Source organism: Pituophis catenifer, unplaced genomic scaffold, assembly GCF_029215685.1.
Source record: "Pituophis catenifer annectens isolate HBS135680 unplaced genomic scaffold, rPitCat1.0.hap2 SCAF_15, whole genome shotgun sequence".
NCBI classification, from domain to species: domain Eukaryota; kingdom Metazoa; phylum Chordata; class Lepidosauria; order Squamata; family Colubridae; genus Pituophis; species Pituophis catenifer.
Window position 1 is genome coordinate 740,013 of NW_027256895.1, and position 20,675 is coordinate 760,687.

Sequence of the window (20,675 nt, forward strand, 5' to 3'; positions counted from 1 at the left end):
AGCTGGCAAAAGAGAGAACATTCCGGGTAGGCGCCATTTAATGTCTCGCGTGCTCGTTGGGTCCTCCCTCGGTCACTTTCCGTGGCTGCTCTTGAGAAACAGGGCGGGGGGGTGTCTCTCCTTCGGCTCTCTCCAGCCTCCTAAGGCGGGTGTCTTCAGCCCGCCTTCCTCCCGCAGGGTAGGGTCCCTCTGCCATTTTAACACCGCCTCTCCTCTTTTCCAGAGAGTTCCTTTGACGGGAGTCGAGCCGCTGGGCTTCATCCTTAGGGGGGCCAAGCCAAACCGCTTTCTTCTCCGGCCACCCCAGGCTCCGGAAGCTGCTTCGGTGGGATTGTGCCTGCTGAGGGAGGAGGAGGCTGACCCTCCCTCCCTCCCTCCCTGCCTCCCTCCCTTCTTCCCTCCTCCCTTCCTTCCTTCCTTCCTTCCCTTGCTCTTTCTGCCAGCTTCCCTCCTCCTGCCAAGGGCAGCACCTGCGCACGGGCTCCGTCGGGTGAGTGGCCAGGCCTGGGTCAGAGGGGGCCTGAGATTACGACGGTCGCTTCCATGGAGGAGCTGCCCTTTGCAGCTGCTTCAGTCCTGGGATATATTTCTCCCCCGCCTCAATGGGACATGAGGGGGCCCAGCCAGTAATGCAAAAGACCCCAGGACGTTGGAATTCAGGCAGCCCTCGACTTACGACCACAATTGAGCTCAAAATGTCTTACTATAAGTGAAGCGGTTGTTAAGCAAATTTCGCCCTGTTTTCACGACCTTTCTTGCCACCGTCATTAAGTGAAGCATTGCAGTTAAGTTAGTAGCACTGTTGTTAAGCGAATCTGGCTTCCCCATGGACTTGGCCTGTCAGAAGGTCACAAAACGGAGATCACGTGACCCCGCAACCGTCGTAAATGCGAAGCAGTTGCCAAGTGTCCAAATTTTGATCACGTTGACCCCGGGCATGCTGCAACCGGGTGAAAAACAGTCATAAGTCACTTTTTCCAGTACCCGTGTAACTTCGAACGGCCACTAAATGAACGGTTGTTAAGTCAAGGACCACCCGTACCGAGAAGCTGTGGAGGGTGCAGGCTGGAAGCAGCCCTCACCGCCCCTATGAACCCCAGTTACCTTTCACCTTGGAAGAAACAAGTGTGATTTATTTTGGTCTCTATCTTGATTTCCCCCCCCTTTTTTTTTTTGAGATAAGTGATAGGTGAGGTCGCTTGCCAGTTAAAAATAGCTCTGGGAATAAAACGGATCATAAAAGAATTAACAGCAAGGCGAGGCTCAGGTGACGCTCTTGCTGTTCTGGCCCAGCCTTAGCAGAAGCAAGAAGCAGACTCTGGTCACGAAACCCTCCTCCTGATTTACCTCTTCTGAATTAATGGCATCCACCCACCGAAAAGTCCAGGCAGGAGTCCTGCAAGGAGATAACGGCAGTAACAGACCTTATCAGTTCCTTGCGATAATTGAGTTCCCAGCCAAAAGGCTGCAAATTAAGTTCTGGCCAGCAGTCTTTCTGGCACGAAACACAATGAGCCAAATCACCAGAAATACGAACGGTTGTCTCCTACGACAACCACTCCCCTTTCCTTCTGTTTATTCCCCAGCCAGGGAGGGGCCATTCAGCATCCACGTGTGCCTTTCTTCCCGAGTTGACTCCTTGTCTTCCGTTGTTCTGCGCATACGTGCATCTGTTACAGGCCCCAGCTGTTCTTCCTCCCCCTCCTCACTCACCTCAGCCTCCAAAGGCAGCTGCCTCTCTGGCGGCTGGGAAATGTCGGACGGCCCTGGCTCTATCTCTGCAGAGCATCCGTCAGAGCCTTCCCCAGGCTCCAGAACTGGCCCAAGTTCCTCCCCAATCTCATCATCCGAGTCTGCCGCCAGCTCCAGTGGCAGCTGGCGGGCCACAACACCTGGTGCCACCCTGACTCCAGGGCAGTCACCTAAATCACGTAACGTTTCTCTGAAAAAAACAAAACAAAACCAACCTTCAGGTGTCCTGCAGGCAGTGGCTGATGGGCCTCTGTCTCTACCATTGCTTGGCCCCAGAGGGCACCTGCAGGCTGGTACTGGTGCAAGGAAGGGCAGCCGGCACACCCTCTGCCCAAGCCTGGCTTGTTTTGCTCATTCATCTGGCAGCTCCAGGTTGGCATCGTTCATTGGTCTCCTTTCCTCTTCTGTAGGTCCTTGGGGGTTTCCTAACCCCCCCAGCCGGAGGGAGAGAGTCACAGCCGAGTTTTAAGGTACATTAGGAGGGCAGGCACCCCTCCTTAAGAACGGCATTTGCTCCAACTGACCAGTGGGCTCCGTGCCAGGGTCCCCTCCCACCCAAGTGATGGGCTCTTCCCAGGGACCAAGCTGCCCCCTTTTCCCTCTGGGGTCCCTCGAGAAACTGGGTGCGGCGATAGCAATCCCCCTGCCTTTCCCTTGAAGATCTCCGCCATTCCTTGGGCTGCCTCCGGCTCTTGGGGGTCTCCCAGGGCGTTGAGGAAGAGAGCGGAGGACGTCGCAGCCGGCCAGAGAGCCGCCCCAGGACAGGAGGATGGCCGCCGAGATGCTGAACTTCGGGCCAGAATGGTGAGCGGGGCAGTGAAGGGCCAGCCCTACAGAAAGAGGGCGTGGGGGGGGCGGAGATCCAGACCCCCCAAGGGAGCTCTTGTCCCCAGGACCAAAGTTTTATTCTTCTAGGCTTTTGGACTATTGAGAGAGAGGCTTCCCTGAGGATGGGCTCCAGCACAAGTCCACTTAAAATAGAATAGAGCGGGAAGGGACCTTGGAGGTCTTCTAGTCCAGCCCCCTACTCAGGAAGGAGACCCTGTCCCATCTCAGACAAGTGACTGTCCAGTCTCCTTCAAAACCTCCAGTGATGGAGCCTGGCTGTTCCACTGGTTTACCGTCCTCACTGTGAGGAAGCCTCCCCTTCAGTCCAAAAGCTCGTAGGATTAAACCTCTGGTCCTGGGGAACAACTCCGATTGGATCCTGGGACACGTAAATTCGCCTTAAATTCATTTGACGATTTCTTTGAAGAGGGCAGGCAGGAGGAACGGAGGCCCCTTCGGTTCCCTTTCCCTCTTCTGCTACCTGGCCAGGAGTCCTGAGTCCCTGAAGGGGCCCTCTGGCTGCCCCCTGTCTCCTCTTGCCATGCCGCCATGCCACGTTGCTCCTTGCTGGCAGGCTTCCAAGCTGGGCAAATCTGGCTGCCCACTCCTCCTCCTCCTCCGCTCTGGTCTCACGCCAACCTTCTCCTCCCGCAGGCTTCGCGCACTCTCCAGTGGGGGGAGCGTGGCTTCCCCTCCATCCTCCCCTGCCATGCCAAAGTACAAACTAGCCGAGTACCGATACGGGCGGGAAGAGATGCTAGCACTTTATGTCAAAGACAATAAGGTGAGCCTGGGAGCCCCGACAACTGGCCGTAGATGCTCGGGGACCGGGCCTGGCTGGGGCTGGGGAGCCAGTCTCTGGCCTGGCTGCGGGAGGGGCACCACAGCCCTGAGGGAGCCCTGGGCAGAGTGCTGGTGCCAAGAGGGACCATGGCTGGCTGGCTGAGGAATTCTGGGAGTTGAAGTCCACAAGTCGTAAAGTTTCCAAGTTTGGAGACCCCCTGCTCTCGGTCACACAAGGGGCCATGGTTCTGCTCCCCCTCCTCGCAGGTCCCTGACGAAATCCAAGACCGGGAATTCTCTGCCATCCTAGAGGAGGACCCTCTGCAGCCCCTGGCATTGGTCCCGTTGACCGAAGAAGAGCAGGTGAGTTTGGGGGCTGCTGCCCTGGGGGGAGCCCGGCCGGGAGGACAACCGCCTGGCCCTTCCTTCTCTCACCTCTTTTTCCTTTGGGCTCCTCCAGCGGAACTTCTCCATGTCCGTGAACAGCGTGGCCGTGCTGAGACTGATGGGAAAGGGGGCCGGGGTGGCCCCCGCGGGGGTCTCGCGTGGGAGAGGCAGCACGCGGAGCCGAGGTAAGGAGACTTTGGGGGAGGTGGCGGCAGACCCCGAGGGCTGGGCCCTTGCCCCCTTTCCGTAAGGGGCCGCGGGTGGCGTCTGTGACGTGTCTCCCGTCTGCCCCCTCCCCAAAACAAGCAGGCCGCGGGCGAGGCGAGAGCGGCTTTTACCAAAGAAGCATCGAGGAGGCAGAAGGCGGAGCCTTTGGTCGAGGAGGGGTCCGCGAAATCCACCGCAGCCAGAGTTGGGATGACCGGTGCGTAGTAGGGGCAGGACTTTGGACGGGGACGCAGTGGGGCCGGCCTGCCCGTTCCCCACCCTGACGCTCTCCTTTTCTCACAGAGGGGATCGGCGGTTTGAGAAGCCCATCCGCCGGGAAGGAGGTACGTGTGGAGCAGAGGAGAGCCTGCAGATGCTTCCCTCTCCCCCCCCAGGAGGCTGCAGAGAGTGGGGGGGGCTGAATGGCCGCTTCATGTCCTTGGGGGAGGCAGCTGTCTCTGCAAAGGGGGAGGGGTGACGGCCGCTCTCTTTCTTAGCCCGGGCCCCCTTTGAGGAGGGGGCTCCCTCCAGCCGCAAAGAGTTTGCCCGCTCGGACAGCGACAACTGGCGCACGCTGCGCGAGGAGCACGAGGAGGAGGAAGAGGGCGGTGGTGGCGGTGGCAGCAGTGCAGGGGGCGGGTCAGGAGGAAGCTGGCGGCAGAGCGGAGGGTCCCGGCGAGAGAGCGAGCGATGGCGGTCGGCCAGCCCAGGTGAGCTGCCCGTTGCGTCTGCTTGGGGCTTGTGGGCCCGGCTCCCAAGGGAGGGACCCTCCGGCCGATACAGGCAGTCCTCAAATTTCAGCGGTTCGTTTAGTTCACTTAGCAACAGAAACATTGGGCTGAATTGTGGTCGTGAGTCGAGGACTACCTGCCGTCTCAACCTGCTTGCCTTCCCCCTAGACGGAGGGCCTCGTTCGGCCGGGTGGCGGGAGCACGGCGGGGACGGGCGCCGGAGGAAGTTTGACTTCGACTTCCGGGAACGCGAGGAGGAGCCGCGGGGGGGGACGTCGCCATCGGCAGAGCAGCGACAGCTTTGAGGAGGAGAAGGACGGGCTGCCCGAGTGGTGCCTGGAGGACGAGGAAGAGGAGATGGGCACCTTTGACTCCTCGGGGGCCTTCATGTCCCTCAAGGTAGGGGCTGCTCCCTCCCCCCAACCCTCCGGGCCCCCAAGGTGGCCTCTGCAGCCCCTTCCAAAGGGGGGCCTCTGCCTTGCGCCTCCTCCTGGCTTGGAGGTGCCAGCTGGGCAGCATCCGGAGCTTTGCTGGGGGCCAAGGAAAACTCAACTCAATCAGAATAGAGCTGGAAGGGACCTTGGAGGTCTTCTAGTCTGACCTCCTGCTCAAGCAGGAGGCATTTCAGAGAAATGGCTGTCCAGTCTCTTTTTAAAGGCCTCCAGTGATGGAGCACCCAAAATTTCTGGTGGCAAGTTGTTCCACGGGTTAATTGTTCTCAATGTCAGGAAGTTTCTCCTTAATTCCAGGCTGCTTCTCTCCTTGTTCCTTCTTGTCCTGCTGCCTTCAGGTGCTTTGGAGAATAGGTGGACCCCCTCCCTTTTGGGGCAGCAGCCCCTCAAATATTAGAAAACGGCTACCGTATCACCCTTAAGTCCTTCTTTTCATTCAACTAGCCAAACCCAAATCCTGCAACTGTTCTTCGTGTATTCTACCCTCCATGGGCACGAACACTGACAGGAAGTCTCCTGTGGCATGGCGGTTTCTCCCTCTTGGCACACGGGCAAAAGAGTCGTCTTTGCGTGTTGTGTGAACTCAGCGTAGGGTTGGGTAGCTTAGAGATACCGGCATGGAACCGGCCAAAGGGGGGGCAGGGGGGGTTTATGAAGCAGGCAGGCCGAGCGTGTGGTGCGAAATCCTTCCGAGGCTCCCCTTGTCCCCCCTTCTGCAGAAGAGCCCCAAGGAGCTGGTGTCGGAGGAGCAGGAGCTGAGTTTCCAGCCGCTGCCGGAGGAGCAGGAGGAGGAGGAGCAGGAGGAGCAGCCGCCGGAGGCCAAGGAGGGCAACCCCAGGACCAGCAGAGAGGTGCCCGTCAGCCCCACCGCCGTGGAGAGGGCAGAGAGAGGTGAGGGCAAGGAGGGCAGCCGGACAGGGCTGGTGGGGGGGGGGCAGAGACGGCACCCGGGGCTTGGAATCTGAGGCCTTCCCTCCCTCTCTCCCTCCAGATCAAAAGGAGCCCCGGACTGGCCCAGAGGAGAAGAAGCTTCCGGCTCCCCCGGGCACCCCCTGGCAGCCCAGCCCTCCCTTCATCCCTCTTGCCGCCGCCACCACCAGCAACGGTGAAAATATCGGGCCGGGGAACTCTTCCAAAGCAGAGAAGCTGGCGCTGCTGTCCTCTGGCAACTCGGGCGCAGAGGCAGTGGATGGTAGGTGGCCCTGGCAAGGGTGGGGGTGGGGGGGCTGAGCGGGCATCGCCTGCCCGTGGGAGGAGCTGGCATAGGTTGGGCAGGGGAGGCTCTGCGGCACAGTACAGGGGGAGCCCTCTAATGCCCTCTCGTTCTGCACCTGCCCAGGTGACCCAGGCCCTCTCGGCTGCCCAGCCCAGCCTAGCCCGGCTGCTGTCTCTCCCCTTCCCGCGGCCCCGTCTGCTGCTCCTGCTGCCGAATTCACCGTGGGCGACAACGAGGATGAAGACGGGATGAAGCACCTGCAGCAGGTAAGGATGCCCTCCTGGGTCAGGTTGGCTCTCCGGGTGTTGCAGTGGGATTTTCCGGCAGAGGGCGCTCTCCTTCCCTCCCTCCTTTCCTGTGCCAGGAGGGAGGGGCCTTTGCCTGGCATCCTGCAGACGGGTTTGCTTGGGCTGTTCGGGATGCCAGGCAATTGTAAGCTTCACGCCCCCTGATAACACATAATACATTTCACAATTCTTACCCTAAGTCCTCATTATTAACAATACAGTTCAAACATGTTTATATTTCAAAATTATTTCCATTTCTAAAAACTTCCTTACATTTATTTATTACTTCATATAATGCTCATTGAATCTTTATTCCATTATTACTTTATCAAATTTAAATCTTATCTCTAATCTTAAAAGTATAGCAATTTTATCATTTAAACATAGTTCTTAATTCAAATAATGCTACATAATACAATTTCCCAATTATTTCCCTAAATTCTATCTACCGTACCATTTATATAAACAGCAATTAAATAATTCTTGTTTGTGAATCATAATCATATATTGTTTCAATTTTCTTTTTTGCTTAAGTAGAAAATGTTCAAATTATTGCAATTGTTATAAGTATATAAACAATATCCCAATTATTATAGCCATCAATTTTCTCAAATGATACCATCTAACATCTTAATAAAAATTGATTTATTATGTCCATTAATATATTTTCTTTTAACATAGTCTATTTCTCATATGTTATTAGCTTCAATCCATATTTCATTTCTAAGTATCTGTAACATATTTCTTCTCACATTTCTATTACCATTGTTAATCTCAGTATAGTCATTTTATAAATCCAAGTCCTGGACTTTTTTATTTTCCTTAATATTTTCCAACCTTTATTCTTGTAACATTCACTGTTAATCCCAGCGTAATCATCATTATATTATTGTTAGTCTCAATAGAATCTCTAAACACCTCCTTTTTATTATTAGTATTTACATATTCAGTTACTTATTCATATTTTAATCACATTGTTTTTATCTTCTTTATTTTCCATCTCTGTGTCTTATTTCTCCATCTTCATTTTCTTGTCTACTTGCATATACTCCATTTCAACTTCTGTATCCTCAGATTTTTGTCCTCTGTGCAACATTTATAATTATTTCTCTTATTTCCATTTTCCAAGTCAAATAAGTCAATTTGTTCCTTCTCTAATTCCTGCGCCGTTTTTCTTTTTAAGTTACTATTATTCCAATTATAAGAGTTCCGTTGTGTTCCCTTTTTTCTAATTTTTTTTCCCTCCAAAACTCGAGCCGCTTGCAGACAAGAAAATCATCCCCCACAAATTCTCACAGTTGTTATCTGTGAAGTTCACAATTTTCCAAAACAAAAAACCAAGTTGCAATATTCCTTTTTACTCCAGAAGGTGTCTCTCTGTAATCCACAATTTCCAATTCTCTAACAAGTATCCATTTTGTTTCAATTACACAAAGTTCTTACTTCTCTCGTTTTTGTTTTAAAAGTATCAAATCATATTTAAAGTCCAGTCCAAATTTAAGTAGCTCTTCTCACTTCTTTTTCCCTTTTTTTCTTTATTTATACACCACTTCTTTTTTAAAGCTTATTGTCCGTTCTCTTTGTTTTTCTTGAAATTTAAAAAAGAAAGGGAAAAAAAAGGATCTCTTTATTTCTTTCCAATCCTTTGACCATATCTAGTTGTTTCCAAATAGTCTGTTCAGAAATCACTTTTCTATCGGGTTTTTATCTCTTTAAAGTTACGTTTCAAAATCTTCTTTGCCCTTCTGCTTCTTAGCTGCTATTTCCTCATTAGGGGTCTTATAATTGAAAGATGTTTCCCTTGTTGTTATTTCAAGCCTGGGTTGGCTGTCACTCACCCGGCTTCAAAAAGACTCTGTTCTGTTCTTCTCTTCTCTCCATCTCTATACTTAATCCGGTTGTCCCAGCTTTGAGGCAGCCGCCAGGGTTGCCATCCCCCGCCGCCGAGTCACGGAGAGTTCCCTCCGACCTTTGAGGAACTTGCCTGTTCCTCTTGGTCGTCTGAGGTGCCTCTCTTTCTTCCCCGTCCCTGCAGGACAATTCTGGCCCGCAGACCCATTGGTGGCGGTTTGTCAGCCGGGGTTTTCGTGGAGCTCATCGGAGCTCGCTAATTCCCCGACTGTCTCGCCGCGACGCCAAACCAGAAGAGTCCCTCTTCATCCCTTGCATCAATGACAGGTAGTCCTCGATTTAAAAACCATAATTGAGCCCGAAATTTAGGTCACTGAGAAATTTGTTAAGTGAGTTTTGTCCCATTTTACGACTTTCCTTGCCACCTTTATTAAATGAATCACTGCCATTGTTAAGGTAGTCACGTGGTTAAGTGAATCTGGCTTCCCCATTGAAGCGTCCGAATTTTGATCACGCGACCGTGGGGATGCTGGCAACGGTTGTAAATGTGAAAAATGGTGGTAAGTCATTTTTTTCAGCACTGTTGTAACTCTGAACAGTTACGTTGTTAAGTCCAGGACGACCTGTATATTTGTCAGGCAGATTAAGGTGAAGCTTTCAAAATGCACATTGGTTCTACATTTAGGGAAGAAAAATAAAATGCATAGGTGCCATATAAGTGGTACCTGGCTCAATAGTAGTAACTGTGGGAGGGATCTTGGAATCCTGGTGGACAGCCATTGAGATAGGAGCCAGCCGTGTGCAGCAGCTGCCAAAAAAGCCCACACAGTTCTGGGCTGCATCAACAGAGGGAGAGAATCCAGATCACGTTAAAAGTGTTAATACCACTTTATTATTCCCTTGGGAAGGCCACACTTGGAATACGGCATCCAGTTTTGGTCGCCACGATGTAAAAAAGAGGTGGAGACTCTGGAAAGAGTGCAGAGAAGAGCAACAAAGAGGATGAGGGGACTGGAGGCTCAAACAGACGATGAACGGTTGCGGGAACTGAGCATGGCTAGTCTAGGGAAGAGAAGGACCAGGGGTGACAGGATAACAAGTGTTCCAATATCTCAGGGGCTGCCACAGTTGTGAATGCTCCAACACTGGAAGTTTTGAAGAAGAGATTGGACAACCATTTGTCTGAAGTAATGTAGGGGGTTGGACTAGAAGACCTCCAAGGCCCCTTCCAACTCTGTTTCTGTTTTGTTCTGTTGTATTCTCTATTCCATTCCATTCCATTCCCACCTTCAGAAAGTCTCTCCTCCAAAGGCAGCCAAGGTGGGTCCCAACTCTGCTTGCCCTCCCTCGCTTGCGCCTGGTGCTGCGATTTCCCCCCTTCCCCTCCCCATAATGCCCCAGGCAGGCAGGCAGGCAGGTTCTGTTTTAATGCTGCCCTCTCAAGAGCTCCCCGTGGTCTCTTTGGAGAAGCCCCGGAGGGTCTCCCTGTTTAAAACTCATTTGGGAATTTAAATCAGCCCCCCCTCCCCCCGCCCGTTTCTGTCATAAATTGTAGGTCATACAATTGCTTAACACATTGTAAGCCGCCCTGAGTCTCCGGAGAAGGGCGGCATATAAATCAAATTAAAAATAAAAAAAATAAAACTGACCTCTTTTATGAACATTACAACTTAACGACTGAAATGGGCAGGCTGCCGATACATTGGGAGGGAGGGAGGGAAGGAGGTTGTTCCTCCTGATTTGTTTTATGACACCCCCCCCCCGCGGTCATTAAGCAAATGCTGGTTTTCAGCAAAACCATAATAAAACGCGGCCACCGGAAGGCAGGACGCTGAAAACAGCCCTAAATGTGATGGTTGCCGAATGCTCAAGGGATGAACTTAAGATCCAGGTCATAAGTCCGCTTTTTTGACTCCGTCTTAACTGTGAACGGTCCCTTAGTGACTGATCATAAATGGAGAACTACCTGAATGGCTATTCCCAACTCATCCGCAGCCAAGGTGGATCTCACCTTGGGCTCCCCAAGCCTTGTCTCTCTGGGCTTCGTGGTCTCTGGGACCCTAATCCTCCCCCTCATCTTCTTCTACCTTCAGGAAGCAGAGAAGATGGTGGCCTCGCTGCAGGACAGCTCCCTGGAGGAGGAGCACTTCGGCCAGGCCATGTCTGACCACCGCAACACAGCCGCCGCCTTGCCCCTCTCCCACGAAGCAGCCATGAAGTGGTTCTACAAGGACCCCCAAGGAGAGATCCAAGGTGTGCCCTGCTCTCCCCGTGCCCAGGGGGCTGGAAAGGGTTGACTCTCGGGCTCACTCACGGGCCTTTCTGTCTCTCTCTCTCTCCCCGCCAGGACCCTTCACCACCCAAGAGATGGCGGAATGGTTCCAGGCGGGCTACTTTGCCATGTCGCTCTTGGTGAAACGGGGCTGTGACGAGGGCTTCCAGCCCCTCGGAGAAGTGATCAAGATGTGGGGAAGAGTGCCTTTTGCGCCCGGTCCATCCCCCCCACCGTTACTGGTGAGTGTGGGTTGTGGGGAGGCCTGGGCGGGAGCAGATGGGCCCCTGGCCTGCCGTCCTAGGCTCCTCATTTGGCAGCTTATGTCAGGGGTGGCAGCGTTATGATATGTGGACTTCCGCCAGGCTGGGCTATCAATATAAAGATTTTAATTGGTTTTAAATTGGGTTTTTAAATTTGGGGTTTTAATAATTGGGCCTATTATTTTATAATTTTAATTATTTTTAAATATTGTCTGTCTTTGTGTTTTTAATTAGGCTGTACACCGCCCTGAGTCCTTCAGGAGAAGGGCGGTATAGAAATAAAATTAATAAATAAAATTAATAAATAAATAAAAATAAATAAGTCCCAGAATTCCCCAGCCACCCAGGGTTTAACAGGATTCAGCATGGATAGGACAAGAACAGATGTGGCCAGACTAATTTATTGCCATTTTTTGATAAGGGTAGCTTTCTTAATAGATGGTGGGAATGTGGTAAACATAATATATCTTGACTTCAGCAGAGGGGGGGGGGGAAATAGCCGGCTGGGAAATTCTGGGAGTTGAAGTCCACAAGTCTTAAAGTTGCAAGGTTGGACACTCCTGGTTTAAGGCCCTATGATCTTCATTGAAGCCTTTTGGGGCCACTCTGGTGTGGGACTCGATGCCCCCTTCGTTTAAACCAATCCTTCCCCCCCCCCCCCCCCCGCCCGATGCTCCAACTTGGGAGTGGGGCCTTGCAGAAGCTTTGGCATTTCTTTTGTTCTGCCTGGGCTTGCGTGGGGAGAGGGAGCTCCAGGGTCCCTTGCAGGGAGCTCCACGGTCCTGTCTTCATGCAGGGGGTAGGTGACCCCCTCCTCTCGCCCCTCCAGGGAAACATGGACCAGGAGCGCCTGAAGAAGCAGCAGGAACTGGCAGCCGCAGCCATCTACCAACAGCTCCAGCAACAGCAGCTGCTTCAGCTCGTCAACAGGTACGGCCGATGCCTCTTTCCCTGGGGGGGGGGGGGGGGACAAGCAGCTTCCCCTGCGTCCCCTAGGGCTGCCCCAGGTGGGTCAGGGAGAGGAAGCAGAGGAGCCTTTAGCAAGCGGGGTCCTTCTGGGGGAATGACTGGCGACTCTGCCTTGGTCTTGCAGCCGGCAATACGCCCAGTGTGCCCTCCAGCAGAAGGTGGCGTCAGGGGATCTGGCCCAGCAGCAGCAGCTGAACACCTTCCTCCAGCAGCTGCAGGCTCTCAAGCCCAGGTGAGGCCCCTGCACCCCCCACCCACCCCGTCCGACGGGGGTCCCGCCTGCTGCCCTCTCCCCAGGCGGACTCCCCATTGTGCCTCTCATCGGGGCAGGGGGGCTCCCTCTGAGGAGCTGCCATTGAGGGACAGGGAAGCAGGTATGCCGTACCTGCGGGGGGGGAACATTTGGGGGCCTGGGTGGCTTTAACCCCCCCCCTCCCAAACCTTCTCACTTCTCTTCCAGAGCTGGGGAGCAGGGCATGATCCCCTCCATGAACCGATCCATATCTGTGCCAGACACTGGGTCCCTCTGGGACACACATACCTCAGCTTCATCGCAAGCAGGTCACTGACGGGCAGGGGGGAAACCTGTGGGGGGGGGCGATCCTGGGATCAAAGTCAGGCAAGGCCCCCAATGGTCAGGGCTGGAGTCCAAAGCCCCCATCTGGAGACCCTCGCTTGGTCCAGCAGGGCTGGGAGACGGAGGAAAGGAAGGCTGCTGGGCTTTGTGGTCTTCTCTGGATAGGACCCTTGTATCCCCACGGGGGGCAGAGCCCAGGAACCAGCCATTCTAGAGGGGAAGACGTGAGCAGAGGGAGGAAGTGGGGCTCAGGATGAAAGCGCTTTCTCTCTCTCTCTTTCTTTTTTCTCTTTCTCTCTCTCTCTCTCTCTCTTTTTCTTTTTCTTTCTCTCTCTCTTTCTTTTTTCTCTTTCTCTTTTTCTTTCTCTTTCTCTTTCTCTTCCAACCTGGAGTCCCTTCCTGGATAACCTCGATTTCTCCTCCAGGCGGTGAAGCCAGTTTGTGGGATATTCCAATTAATTCTTCAACTCAGGGTCCGATCTTAGAACAACTTCAACTACAACATAAAGTGAGTTGAGCCACACCCACCCTTCCCCTCCCGCAGTGGCCCTCAGAAGGGGGCAGCCGGGAAGGGCCTTCCCCCGTGACCGGCTGTGTCCCCCTCCCCCTCAGCTGCAAGAGCGCCGAGGGGCCGAACTCAGGGCGAAGCGGGACGAGGACGAGCGGAAGCGGCGCGAAGAGGAAGAGCTCTACCGGCGCAAACAGGCAAGGGCAAGTGCCGGGCGAGAGGGGACGGGGAGGAGGGAGGGAGGGAGGGAGGGGCTGCGTGGGGCTGCAGCCGGGCTTGGCCGATTCCGGCCCAGGGGGAAGCAGAGACCTATAAAGGAGAATATTTGTAGCTCAGGGTTGAAAAGGGGGGGGGGTCCTGGGTGCTCTCTGAGCTGGGTGGTTTTCTTGCAAACGTTTCACGGCCCAACTAGCTCATGTTATCAGTGCTGGGAGGGAGGGGGGTTTGCAGGGAGGAGGAGCAGGAGGACTGCGGGGGGGTCCTGGGTGCTCTCTGAGCTTGGAGGGTTCCTTGCAGACGTTTCATGACCCAACTAGGGAACCTCATCAGGGCTAGAAAGGAGGAGGGTTTGTGGAGAGGATGTGATATGTGTGTGTGTGTGTTTTGGTCTTTTTGTTCCCTTTGTGGCGGGTTGATTGCCTCTTCCGCATAGTATGGAGGTATCCTTTCTGGGTGCCTATTGATGGCTGACTTGTCAGGGTGCCCACACACGCACAGGGAAAGGCCCTAGAATGTAAACTGAGAGCAAACTCCCCCCTCCCACGAACACTGATGACGTTCCTAGCTGGGTTGTGAAACATCTGCAAGAAAACAAGGCCTGTCAGAGAGCACCAGGGTCCCATCAGGAAGATTCCCGCCTGAGTGGTGGCTTCCTTGGGGAGGGGCCTGGGGAAAGGGGGAGTCTGCCTGGCCATGAGCAGTGTGGCCTTCTTCCCTCCCTCCAGCTGCCCTCCTCTTCCTCGTGGGGCCAGCAGTCCGTCAACGCCTCTTCCGGGCCGAGCAGCTTCAGCCTGGCCGACCTGCAGAAGCTGGGAGATACCCGGGCCTGCAGGGAACTGCGGGAGGAGGTGAGCCCGGCCCCCTCCGGCCTCCCCCACCCCCCACCCCAGGGGCCTCGGGCACAGGGGTGGGACGAGTGCCGGAGACCCTTGCCCATCTCTCCCTCCCTCCTCCAGTGCCGCCATCAGGAGATGCTGCAGAAACTCCTGCAGCAGCAGCAGCAGCAGCAGAGCACGCAGCCCCTCTGGGGGGGCCTGGCCAAGCAGAGCCCCTCCCTGAAGGCCCTGCTGGAGCTGCAGCAGGAGAGCGAGAGGCACCTGCAGAAGCCGGCCCAACCCCGGGCTCAGCAGCGAGCGGTGAGCGGCCCCTGGACAAGCAGACCAGCTTACCGGGGGGGTGGGGGTTGGGGGGGGCGGGACTGGGGGGGGCTCAGGGAGCGCTGCCTGGAGGTCTGGAGGCCCTTTGGAGGAGGGGGGGCAACCCTCACCACCGGGCTTCCTGCTTTAGGGGTGCTGGGGTTCCCCGCAGCTCTTCTCCCTCCCGGCACAGGTGGCTGTTGACGGCCCTCCAAAGCTCCAGGTGACCCCTTTCTCTTTCTCTTTCCTGCCCTGCTAGCACGGCGGACACGGTCTGAGCAGCCTCTCCTCTCAATGGGCTTCGGACGTGGGTTCGCTGTGGGGGGGCCACGACAAGGCCGGCCCCCTTGGCCTCTGGGAGGAGAGCATGAAGGGCCCCGGGTCCTTGGCCCGCAACCTGGGCTTGAGGAACAGCCGGAGCAGCCCCTCCCTAGGGTGAGTCTGCCTCCGGGGGTGGGGGGGATGGGGGGGGGACAGGCGAGCTGGGGGGCCCCCGCATTCATTCTCTCGCCCCCCCCTCTCTCTCTCTCAGGGACGCCTACGTCTCCAGTCGGCAGAGCAGGAAGAAAACGGACGAGGAGGAGAAGCTGCTGAAGCTCCTCCAGGGCATCCACAAACCTCCCCAGGACGGCTTCACCCAGTGGTGCGAGCAGATGCTGCACGCCCTCAACGCTTCCAGCAGCCTCGATGGTACCTTTGGGGGGGGAGGGGTCTCCGAGAGGAAGGGGGGTGGCTGGCAGATCCGATGGGAGGCTTACATGATTCTGGACGGAGGCATCGTTCAAAGCCACAGGGGGGGGTCCTGGGGGGGTGGTCAGTCTTCATTCCTCCCCCCCTTTCTCCTTCCCAGCCGGCATAAAGAGCAGCTGCCTTGTGCCCCCCCCCTCCAATCATCTTCTCCCCCCTACCCGCAGTGCCCACCGTGGTCGCTTTCCTGAAGGAGATGGAGTCACCCTACGACGTTCACGACTGCATCCGCTCCTGCCTGGGGGACACCCTGGAAGCCAAAGAGTTTGCAAAACAGTTCCTAGAGCGCCGTGCCAAGCAGAGAGCCAATCAGCAGCGACAGCAGCAGCAGCAGGTGAGGGGCGCCTGCCAGGGGGCAGAGGGGGGGGGGCGCAAGTGTGCTTCACCGGTGGCAGCCTCCGGTTTCCTTTGGGTGGGTCCATCCACACGGCCAGCTCTGCCCCTTTGGGTGGGCCCTGCCCGCCTTTCCTCCTCCTGGCCCTCGGGCTGCTCCAAGGACGCCAGGCCCCACGTTGCAGCTTCTCCCCCTTTGACGCCCCCCCCTCCCTCCCTCCAAGCAGGAGGCCTCGTGGCTCAGCTCCAGCAGCCTGCAGTCGCTCTTCCAGGCCAACCACAGCCCCAAACCGCCATCCTTTGAGAACAGCCAAGCCGTGAAGATCAAGAGGCGCCCCGTGATGCTGCACGCAGACCCCAGCATCCTGGGTGAGCAAGGAGGGGGGCAGGAACACGGCTGCTTCTGGGGAATTTGGGGGCGGGGGAGGGCTTGGTTGGGAGGAGCGGGTGGCAGCCTAGCTCTGCCTTCCTGGCACCGAGGGATGGTGGGGCAGCTGCTCCCTCCGGGCATTTATCTCCTCACCACAGGACCACTCGCTGCGCGATGATCAAACTGTTCAATTTAATTACTTAAAATAGTTAAAATGCAGGGGCCTAGAGGTGGATCTCTTGCCTCACAATCAGGAGGCTGTGAGTTCGATCCTAGGTAGAGGCAGAAATTTTTCTCTCTCTGGGCACATTGAGAATATGGCTGCTGAACAAAACTCCACATTGGCAACAGGAAAGGCATCCGGCCAGTAAACATTCAGCTCCATTCAGTTGCCCAGACTCCACCCCATTGCAAGGGATAATGGGGTCGTTAAATGATGAATTAAGCAATTATTTTAATTTTTGCCATTCACATTTCAATTTTGTCCCTGCTTTGGCATCCTTTAATGATTCTATTCCACCATTTCTTCGATATTAGTGTAACTTTTGTCCCGCGGCGACTTGTTCCGTGGCGAGCTGTGGTAGACTCTGCGCTCCTTCCTTGCAGGCTACGCTCTTCATGGCGCCTCCAGCGAGCTGGAAACCGTGGAGGACTACTGAGCCCCTCCCTCCCTCCAGCCGTGGGACCCCCGTCCTCCCTGCCGCTGCTGCCTTGATCTCACCCATTTCAGCTCCAGCCGAGTGTGCCCTGCTGGAGGGCCCCCGAGGCAGGGTTGGGGGCCGTCCGGGCCCCTGGCAAGTGAGCGCGAGGATCAGCTGGGCCAGGCCAGACCGGAAGGAAGGCTGTTGCGCACTTCATTCCTTAAAAAAAGCACCTTAAACAACGCCCTCTTCTTCTGCCATGCACTTTATCCGAACTTTCATTGTTTTGTTTTTTACAGTGACTTGTTACAGATTGAGAAAAAAAAAAGAAAAAAAAAAATTTTTTTTTGAAATTGTGAAAGATTTTTTTTAAAAAAAAAGCTTAAAAAAACTACAAAAAAGTTTATCTTAAAAAAAAAACACTTATTTTTCACATGGGGATATGTTTAAAAATGTGAATGGTAATTTCACAGAAGCTTGATATAAAAAGATTTATAAAAGAAAAAAAACTTGAAGAAATGCACTTAGAAAAAGGATTTTTTTTTAAAAAAAAAATGTTTGGATAACTATAGATACAGATGTAAATATTCTTCAGACTCTTCTCGATCCGCACAGTATATTTTCTCTTACGAAGAGGCCATTTTATAAGAAGATTTTTTTTTTTTTGGTTTTGTTGATTTCTTTTTTAAGAAAATTGCACAAAAATGCCTCCTTCCTCGTTTCCTTTTCTCCACCCCGCCCTGGACGTAACAATTTTCTATTGTGTTTGATTTAAAAAAAAAAAAAAAACAGAAAAAAAAGGAAAAAAAAAACAACTGCAAAAAGAGGAATCTACACTACTGTTGAAGCGGGTTGCTCCTCCAAGAAGCTGCTTTGTTCTCCAAGCTGATCCCAGATTCCGGCATCTCCTCCTGGATCTCCAGGAACCTTCGCGGAGCCCCCTCCCTCCCTCCCTCCCTCCCTCCCTCCCCCCAGTGGCCCTTTCCCCTTCCGGCCACGTCCTTCCTCGTCCGTCTGTCCTCCTACGGAGATGCTCACAGCGGGCAGTTTTTCTTCAGTGACCGGCGTGTGGATGCGCACTTTTTTTCTAACACAAGAAAGCAAACACCGGATGTTGTGAGTCTACACGTTTCTCCGGGCCTTTCCTACCCACCCCTCCCCGTTTCGTGCACGGATGAGAATCATGAATCGTCCTGCGGGTCGCCCTCCCGTGGTATCGACGGTCGGAGCGCCCGGTGCACCCAAAGCCAAATTTGAATGTATCCTACTTGGGTGACACTTTCGGCTCCAGGCCTCCCTCCTTCCCCCCCCACCCCAGAGTTGTCAGCAATGGTGCTGCTCACCTGGGCACAATTTTGTGTGTGTGTGTGTGAGAGAGAGAGAGAGAGAGCGAGAGAGAGAGAGCGTGGGACTGTTTGGAAACGAGCTGGCGAGACGTGGTTCTACGCCGGAGCTGTGATGTTCATAGCACATTCTCCGTTACCAGAGTGGCTGCTTCCCGGTGTGTGTGTGTGTTTTTTTTGTCTCCACACAAGCACCTGCTTGGTTTTTGGTTTGTCGCAAGGACCTTTTTCCGCTTACAATCCAACCGGAGTTCTGGGGACGGGGGCTGCTTTGGACACAGGGTACTCGGGATATACGTGGAGGGTTTGTGCGCTTCTCCGCCTGGTGATCCTGCCGACTTCCGAGGGCTCGACGGACCAGATTGTGCCCTGCACCCAGGCGGTCTCCTTTACCGTTGGCCCCCTGCCCGCCCGCCCGTCTGCCTGCCTGCCTGCCTGCCTGCCAAGATTTCCCCCTCGCAAAGGTGAGAGGACACGGAAGCCTTCTGGAAGTGGCCCCCGTGGCATCTTGCGACAGTGGGGAGGGGACAGGATCTGCTCCGAAACGCGTCTCACAAACACTCGGCGGCATGAAGGACTCTGGAGCACCAGATGCCGCTTTCTTGCGGTGCTTTTTGAGTGGGGGAGGGCAGGGTGGGGGAAAGGGGGCACCCGAATCCCCCCACTTTGGACTGCAGCAGCAGGAGGGGAAACCCCGTCTGGTTGTGACCAAATGCCGAAAAGACTGTTTGGGGTTTTCCGCCTTACGCCAAGCCAGGTAAGGCTCCAAGCCAGGACTGATGGATCCTGCGTGCATCTGTGTGTGTGAATGGGCGCCTGTGTGTGTGTGTCTGCACATCTGCAAGAGAATTCAATACTTTCTGTAACTGATACTGTGATGCTTGGAGGGTCCCCGTTCTGCCAGACGGACGCAACTCGAGCAGGAAGGGAAGAGAGTCTGTCTGTGCGAGAGCAGAAGGCCAGTCTTGCTGGGGCGTGCTGGCCCCTCGCCACCCTGGCTATTTGAAGTATTGAGGCCCTTGGGGGGACACTGTCCTCAGTCTGCCCCCTCCCCGAGGAGGTGAGCCGGAGCTGGCCACCCTCCTGCAGCACTGGCCGGGGGCCCAGCGTGGCCTCCACTGGCCAGGGGTGCCGCCAGAATGTGTGTGCAAAATTGCTCCTCCGCCTGCCTTTGGGCCGGGGGCCGCCTCCGACTTGGGAGCCCCCTGCTCAATCGCCAGCTTTGCTTGCAAATTGGTTTGGGGGAGGTCCTCCCCTTCTCGCTGACCCCCCCCCCTTTATTTTCTTTGCACCAAACATTGGGGAGGGAAGTGAATTGTAATAATCCTAAGACCTTTTGTGTTTTTTTTCTGTTTATGTTAATCAAGGTACGGGAAAAGTTTACAAAACAGGCTGATTGTTTTCCGTAGGGGGGGGTGTCCCTGTCCTGGGAAGGGGGGCAGCCCCCCACTCAGCCCTGGAAGGTGGTTATTGGGAGGGAGGGGGGGGTCCTTTCCCCTTTTGTCATAGAAACCTCTTGTGTGTCCTTCTCTTTTTCAGCCTCTTATGAATCGCGTCGGGATTTTCTCCCGCAAACTGAACAAAAATGGGAAACTTGTGTGTGCAATTTCTGCCTTACTAGTTTTCGAGGAAAAATAATAGGGATGGGGAGGGAAGAGCGTGAAGTTTGTTTTCAGTATTATATAGCTTTTTTTAATATGAAAAAAAAATATCTAGCAATAAGGAGGGAAAGTTTCACCGAGAATTGTTGTAGCACATGCAAAAGCTGGCATTGAGTTGCGAGGATGCGGCGGTGGGAGGCCAAGGGGGCTCCTGCCCACATCCGGTGGGAAGGGGAGTGGGGGGCTTACCTGGCTGCTGGAACAGGGGGTCCCCTCTCCCCCCCCCACATGCATTGACTTCCGGATCCCATGCTCCACAGCCAGCAGCTTCTGAGTCGGGCCAGTCTGAGTATTAGTACTACTGCTGCCAGTTCCTTTCCGACAATAATGCGCGTAAGAAGAGTTTCCTGTAGCAATTTGTTTTTCCCTCTGTTCGTTGAAATTTTGGGGCAACCATTTTTTGGAATGTGACTATGAATGTATACATGTGTCTGTCTCGGTCCCTTTTCGCAACCATTGGGAGGGTTGTGGGGGGGGGTCTCTGGGGGTGGGGGGGGTGGGAGGAGTGTTTTAATTTTGAGCTTGGTGTATGCCAGAACAAATAATAGCTCTCGTGCATGTCCAGTTAAGAGAGCCACAGCAAGCAAAGAAGGCAATTACAACGCTATGCAGCCGTCAGTGCAGTCTCCAGCTCATCCTTTTGGGGGGGGGGGCTCTTCCTGGGGTTTCCTCGGAGGGAAAACCTCGCTGCGGCCCCCACCCCTCCCCAGGCTCCTGGAGAAGTGACAGGCTCCCCCACTTTTTGCTTGTTCCAATACTTTGTGACAACTTTTTGTGTGTTTCTGATGCCTTAAAACTGTACCCACAAACTTCTATGGAGGGGCAGGCCCGGGGGGTTCCGCCCGAGGAGACCCCTTGGTGAGGAAGACCGGAGAGGCTGGACCGAGGCCAGCAGGCGAGAAGCCCCCGGAGCCGGGAAGGAGGCCTGGGAGCCTCGACTGGACGCCTGTCCACATCCACAGCGGCAGCAACGGGAGCCTGGACTTCACCCTCCCTGGCGTCCCACACGAAGAGGGCCCAGCCGGCTCGGCCGCCAGCTCCGGCCACCATCTACCTCCCCGCTGCAGCCGCTGTCCCCCCAGAGGCAGGCGAGGCCCAGACATTGTCGTGGTCCGTCCTTCCCGAGTGTTACAAGAAACTGT

At 54.7% G+C, this 20,675-nt stretch overlaps 1 protein-coding gene across 1 annotated transcript; it reads left to right on the forward strand.

Annotated features, from left to right (window-relative positions):
* Positions 1-448: 448 nt before the first annotated feature.
* On the forward strand, positions 449-19,981 carry GIGYF1 (GRB10 interacting GYF protein 1). The gene is given in 28 exon segments (XM_070954638.1): positions 449-490; positions 2,163-2,222; positions 2,413-2,556; positions 3,235-3,364; positions 3,631-3,726; positions 3,824-3,935; positions 4,057-4,174; positions 4,261-4,301; positions 4,455-4,667; positions 4,857-4,950; positions 4,952-5,087; positions 5,860-6,031; positions 6,132-6,332; positions 6,480-6,622; positions 10,588-10,747; positions 10,842-11,008; positions 11,859-11,959; positions 12,123-12,230; positions 12,459-12,559; positions 13,001-13,083; positions 13,188-13,280; positions 14,028-14,150; positions 14,259-14,438; positions 14,698-14,873; positions 14,971-15,128; positions 15,353-15,519; positions 15,746-15,887; positions 16,495-19,981. Coding segments are annotated over 26 exon segments (3,303 nt in total). The 5' UTR covers positions 449-490; positions 2,163-2,222; positions 2,413-2,521; the 3' UTR covers positions 16,548-19,981.
* The last annotated feature ends 694 nt before the right edge of the window (positions 19,982-20,675 follow it).